The 6,726-nt window shown below is 31.1% G+C and overlaps 1 protein-coding gene across 1 annotated transcript; it reads left to right on the forward strand.

Moving 5' to 3' along the window:
* Nucleotides 1-2,339: 2,339 nt before the first annotated feature.
* Nucleotides 2,340-3,562, forward strand: LOC143572936 (myb family transcription factor MOF1-like). Its single transcript, XM_077057956.1, has 4 exons — nucleotides 2,340-2,753; nucleotides 2,843-2,919; nucleotides 3,027-3,063; nucleotides 3,417-3,562. The coding sequence occupies exons 1-4, from the start codon at nucleotides 2,627-2,629 to the stop codon at nucleotides 3,560-3,562; spliced, it is 387 nt and encodes a 128-aa protein (XP_076914071.1). The 5' UTR covers nucleotides 2,340-2,626.
* Nucleotides 3,563-6,726: the final 3,164 nt, after the last annotated feature.

Here is a 6,726-nt window from a genome sequence, read left to right on the forward strand (position 1 = left end):
TTTCCCGCGGCGCAACATTTCTTCCATACCAACTTAGCTGCCCGGTGCTGCTATATATTGGCATATGATGAAGAGGGGCTCCGCCCTCTTTGATTTTCTGACCCGCTTTTTCGCTCTTTCCCCCTCTTCTTTGCGACTACGTATTATTGTAACATCTGCTGATGTACTTCATAGTTGGGCTGTACCTTCATATTCAATGAAAGTCTCCGCCGTGTCTGACCCCAATCTTTTGGAAACTGGGTCCGCTGGAGCTGGTTCTTTGAAAACGTTATTGGAAGAATTTAAAAATTGACATTATGAGATTTAGATATTTTTATCGTACATGTTTTAATTTATTCGAGCAGGGTGCACTGCTTTGTTTATTACTTTGATTCCTAAGGTGGTGAGCCCTATGTCAATCCCGGACTTTAGTATTATTTCTGCATCTCCCTGACCAAATCCGCCCACATTCGGATTACTTGTCAACGGTTGATCTAATTTGATAGATTCGCCTTCTGAAACAAGAAGTTCTGGCCCCGGAGGGATAATATCAACCACTTGACGTCCATCCGATGGCCTAAATAAGTCAATTTTCTCCCATGAACTATTTGTGTCAATGCATTAGTTCAATCCAAAACTTGAGATAATGGGTGTAAACAGAAAAAAAAAACTTTATAAGTATCGGTTAATGGAGTTGAATTTACCAAGTTCTGAGTAGTTGGTGTCCAGTTATGCTTAAGTGCTGTATATATGTTTTCTCGAGCCATATTTTCTAAACGAACTAAGGCCAACCCAAATTGCTCTTGTAAAAGATCCGCTATAGAACGAATACGTTTATTTTGCAAGTGATTCATATCGTCAAGGGCACCCATTCCAAATTTGATTCGAATCAAACGATCCGCGGCTGCTAATATATCTTGCAGTAACAAAATGTATTGTTCTAGGGTATATCAAGGTTTAGTCTCCGATTTATATTTCGTCGACCAATCCCTCCCAATTCACATCTTTGTTGAAAGAATTTTTTTTGTAAATCCTTAGATAAGGATTCAGAAAATACCGGATCTTCCTCTACACAAGCAAATTGTTGATAAAATTCCAAAATAGCATTTTCTTTTGACCATATTTTTTTTTATCATTCAGAAAATACCGGATCTCCTTCTGTCCTATCCATTAGACAATGGACGCTTTCATTGTTATTTTTGGGTATTTTTTCTGATCTTTTAATCTTTTATTTGAAAAAAAAAGAAAGAATATAGCAAGAATATAGTAGGATTTTTGTAAGAAAATTTTTTGAATTGTATATTCAATCATGAATGACGTATTAATTAGAGTTAGAGTATTTAAGATAAATATAGTAAGATAATAGACTACATGTAAAAGGAGATAAAGCGGGTAGCGAGAATCGAACCCGCATCGTTAGCTTGGAAGGCTAGGGGTTATAGTCGACGTCGATTCATCATTTTGAACGTCTCTAATTCAAAACCGAACATGAAACTTTGGTTTCATTCGGCTCCTTTATGGAAAATAGATAAATTGCTAGATTTAAGATGTGAACCAACTTACAAAAAATGATATCCATCTTACAAAAAAATGGATACCCATAATATGTCAGCTTTTTTTTAATATATTCAAATCAAAACGACTCGCTTTCTAGATGATCCCTCTAGAAGAAGACGATTCTAACAACCTTTCTAGTTACTTCGTTCTCTATTTCTATTTGAGAGGGTCCTAAGGAAAAGGGTTTTCTTTCCACCGAGCTAAAAAAAGATGTCGATGTCTGTAATAAACTAAAGACATTATTTAATAGTTATTTTGCTTCAATTTATTCGCTAGAAATCAAAACAAAAATTAAAGATTTAGCTACAATTAGAAAATCCATGGATTCTTTATTTATACTCATTCAGACTGATTAATAACTGTGAAGGTTAATTACCTTAACATTCTATTTTTCAGGTTTTTTTTTCCATATGGATGCCAAACAAACACAATATGATTTTGACACTAATAATCTGATAAAACTAAATATACACGATGTGCCCGAGATTTTGACACGTATAAGCATGCGAATTAAAAATCATGTTAAGTCGTTGACAATTGTCATTGACACTTATAAATTATAATTAATAATTAAACGCAACAATAGTATTATGTTATAATGATGAAAATATATGAAAATCAGAAGATTTTGATCCTTAAATTAAATATATCCTTTTAAATGCATAAAATGTTTAATTAAATTATTCACATTATATATAATTAGCCTATATTTAGTTATACTAATAATGATAATTTTAGGTTTCACACTTACAACTACATGTTTTTTAGTGTGAACACAATGATAATGTTGAATACTTTTTTAAAACATGTAAAATCAAAATACTTGTAGTGGTTTTCAACTTTTAAATGGTTATCATATATTATATAGCTGACTGAACCCAAGATTCATTTAATACTTCAATCCACTCTTTTTCTCTCTATATCTGCCTCTTTAGTCACACAGTAGTTTAGAAGTAGACAGGTTCAAGGTGATTGCCAAGGAGAATAAGGAAGAGTTTTGAATGGTTCTTGATGATTTTATAGAACGCCCATGTGTTAAAAGCCTGTAAATTAAGTACTTGTAAGAAGACTTTTGATTTGAAAGTTAAAGATGGGAAGTTGTGGGAGGAATGGAGCAGTAAGGCAATACATAAGATCAAAGGTTCCAAGACTTAAATGGACTCCTGATCTTCATCTCTCCTTTGTTCATGCAATTGACAGAATTGGAGGTCCTGAAAGTATGTTTTCTTTAACCATTCTTGATCATGATGAATTGATGTTTATGATGATGATGATGATGGTTTTATGTATATATATATGTGTATAGAAGCTACACCAAAGATTGTTCTTCAGATGATGGATGTAAGAGGGCTCACCATTTCCCATGTTAAAAGTCATCTCCAGGTTCTATTTTTCATCATTTTTATGAACTTTTTCTTTGAAAAAAAAAAAGAAAACTATCTTTTCATGTGAACATGATTATTTCTTGTTTTAATGGAACCTTTTTACAGATGTATAGAAGCATGAAGAGTGATGGAACCAAACAAGGTATAACAACAAATTAGCCCTAGTTATAAGTTTCTTTTATTTTGTACTTTAGGCCATCTTTGTATCAAAACAATCATAGTATTCTTGAAAAGGTTTAAAAACAGTTTACTTTCAAACTTAATATTTGTATGTTTCACTAAAATCTTATGTTGAATTGGTGGGTTTCAAACTAGGGTTATTATAAGTAGAGTGAATACACACATTTGTACCTTCTTAAAAAAGAAAGAGATTAGTCTCTTTTTCTCACATATACCATAATTGCCTAATGTGGAGACACTAGCTTGTCTCACTTATGGCAACTAGCTATAGTAATTAATGATCATATTCATGATTTATGAAAAATTATATATCAGGAGATGAAGTTGCCAATTCCATTGGATCACAAAGAAGACAATCTCTTGATGATCAAGATGATGGATGTCTTGAGGATCAAATGAAGTCCAACTTTCAAGATTCACATCCTCATCACTCCTTTTACACTTACCCTTCTAAAAGGTAGTTTATCCATCATTTTAATACTTAACTTGTTAAAAGGTTGTTAAAATAGTATGGTATTATAAGTTGACCTGAATGAAAAGTTTATAAAAAAACAACATGAAAGGTATTAGTTTGCATTTGCATGTTGAGTTTATATTAAATTCCACAATTTTTAATATGTTATATATATTTGTTTTTAGAGGGAGAATGGAGACAAGAAATGGTAAGCATGAATGGTGGGGAAATGAAGCAGAAAGAGAGCAAAAAGAAGCTGTAGGGAATCTCACATGGCAGCATCCTCTTCATTCTTTCCCACATTATCTCTTGCATCCTTCTTTTACCTATGTAAGTGCTCTTCATCAGGAATCTGACTTGGTAAAGGTTCTCTCTCTCACACACACACAGAGGATTATATTTCTTTAGTCATTTTTCTATCAACTGTTAAGATATATATAAAAACCCAAATATAAAATAATGCATAATTAATCCAACAGTTTTTGTTCAATTCTATTCTAAGTGTTAAAACTTTATCTTCTAATGAATAAAATTGGATCTGTAAATGAACCAAATGAACATAAATAAGGGATTATTTGTGTTTGTTGATTGAACTTTAAATGAACATGAACACGAACAGTTAATCGGACCAATGTGTTCATGTTTATTTGTTTAAAAATTGAACATGTGTGTGTTCGTTTATGTTCGTACATTTAATATCTAAATGAGAAGTTCATGAACATAAACAAACATAATTGAATATATTTGAACAAACATAAGCGAACATATATGAACAAAGTTAAACAGAACCAAACTTAAATGAACATAAATGAATAAATTATATTTTAATTTGATATTATGTATTGTGGTGATATAGTTTGTAAAATAAAAATAATATTTAAATATTTTCTATTAATATGTAAAAAACTTTCATGAATATACATGAACTAAAAGACATGTGCTAATGTTCGTTCAATTATTAAATAAACAAACATCCCATCAAACAATTTATTAAACGTTCATTTCGTTTACATGCCTAAATAAAATCATTAACTTTTAAAACTTAGATATAATCCTTTTGTTACATCACTGAATCTTCTTTTCTAAATATAATTAACAATAATATCATTTGTGCATATTATTAAATAGGTTTTAGGCTTGTTTATTATATGCACGTACACATAACAAATGTATAAACGCATATCCCCAGAATCCTGATATATATCCACGTGACCTGTACGCCGCTTGTATCCTAATGATTTTAAAGTTGTACAATGTTGAACATACGGAAATCGACCAGCCTTTAAACTCTAGTAAACAAAGTAGGGATGATTTCTTTGGCATGCATGTGTTGCTTTCAAAACCAGAGAATATGCTGTTTCTCTAAATACCTGTTTGGTTGCTTCGACATTAATGCTTTTTCCGTGCTTTGTTTTTACATCCAAAACCACCTAAAAAAACCACTTTCTAAGCAACAAGATTGTACTCTCTACATTGTGTTGTCAAAACATAAATATACAATACGAATCTTTGTATTCAAAACATTATTTTCAAAATAAAACTTTAGGTTTCAGGTTTATAAGGGATAAGAAAATCCTACTTATAATTATAAGTGAGGGGCGCAAAGAAGCCAAGCCGCTTGCGAGCTACTCAAGATCGGTTTGAGAAAAAGCTCGATCAGGCAGATCTTAAACGAGTAAGCTTGCTTATAAAATGAGTCTAAGCCCGGAATGCACTTATCAAGCTCGAGCCTTAACGAGGCTATTTTTATATATTTTTTAATATGTATATGTAAAAATATAATTAAAATAACTAAATAATATATAATATTTATATATAAAATTATAATTGAAATATATATATATATACACACACGCACACACACAGACACTTATAAATATATAAATGTATAAAAATTAATTAATAAATAGTAAATGAGGCAAGTATGTTAAGCCGAGCTCAGGCCTATAAAACTATTTATTAGCCAAACTCAAACTTTAAAAATACATATTAAAATAAGCTGAGTTCGAGCTCGGCTCATTTGTATTCCTGAAAAATGTTAAACTATTTTATTTGAAGATGTTGTTGTTGTTGTTGTTATTATTATTATTATTATTATTATGGGAATATTAAAATTTTTTAGTGAATTTAATTCAACCGCACCTTCCATTATTTTAAATTATTGTTTTTACTTTTGTCACATCTTGACTATTTATGAGGAGTTACATTTTATTTTCAACGCATAGAGCAAGGTTGGTTTTGTCTTGTGTGGAAAACATGCTGCTGGTGTGCAAACTTTTTGGGTGAATATTTTCAAAGGTTTGTGAAGGTGTTTGGTCGGATATTAGGCATTTATTGATTCTTTTTACCAACCTTTTGGTATTTATGATTTTTTTAAAGTGTGTTCAAATTTTATTCGAATCTGATACTTGAACATGGTTGTTTTTGGTCAAGTATATATAAGTGATTACAATTTTGTGTTGTATAAAATTTATACAGATTTTAGAAGGTGCCGGTAGATGTGGACGATTGAAGAGACAGAAGTTAGAGAGCCCAAGAAGCATTCGAGATAAACTTGAAGACGAAGATGAAGATGGGTTACTGTTGACGCTTTCATTGCACCATCCCTCGACACAAAAGAGTAGTAACGGTTCATCAACGAGTGACAGTACTAGTGACGTGTACTCAATGTCTAACGTAAACGATGGCTATTCGAACAAGTGTTGTGTTAATTTAGACCTATCTATTGCTTTATGTGGCAACTGAAGATAAATTGAAGAGCCTTCTGAATATATTTATTTGTAGTAGTATTACAAATTATCCCATTTGTTTTAGCACGGTATTAGGTTGGTAATAAAAGTGTTTCTACCTTGCAATGCTCCTTGTTTCTTGTATAGAATTCTTTTTAATAACAATCCAAATGAGTTATGCCTAAAAATGTTGGATTGATCTATTAATTTGTACTAAAGTTTAAAGAAATGGACTTGATGCACCCAAATACGCAAGCAATTGAGTTGAGATATATATAGAAAGAGTATCGATTATGCATATATGCATAATTCATGGCTTGACCTAGATCAACTATGAACTATAAAATTGAAAAACTATAAAATAACACTTTACACATGATCGGTCTAAAAAGAATTCAAGATCTATCGATGTAGTGTTTAAAAGATTGAGTTTTGTCATTCA

The sequence above is a fragment of the Bidens hawaiensis genome, unplaced genomic scaffold (assembly GCF_021521415.1).
Source record: "Bidens hawaiensis isolate Kalapana, Puna unplaced genomic scaffold, B.hawaiensis_p1.1 tig00026176_1, whole genome shotgun sequence".
NCBI classification, from domain to species: Eukaryota; Viridiplantae; Streptophyta; class Magnoliopsida; order Asterales; family Asteraceae; genus Bidens; species Bidens hawaiensis.

Coding starts and splice junctions, on each gene's coding strand:
- LOC143572936 (XM_077057956.1), top strand. CDS start 2,627: ATGGGAAGTTGTGGGAGGAATGGAGCAGTAAGGCAATACATAAGATCA. Junction 2,920..3,026: donor ATGTTAAAAGTCATCTCCAG/GTTCTATTTTTC, acceptor ACCTTTTTACAG/ATGTATAGAAGCATGAAGAG. Junction 3,064..3,416: donor GAGTGATGGAACCAAACAAG/GTATAACAACAA, acceptor ATTATATATCAG/GAGATGAAGTTGCCAATTCC.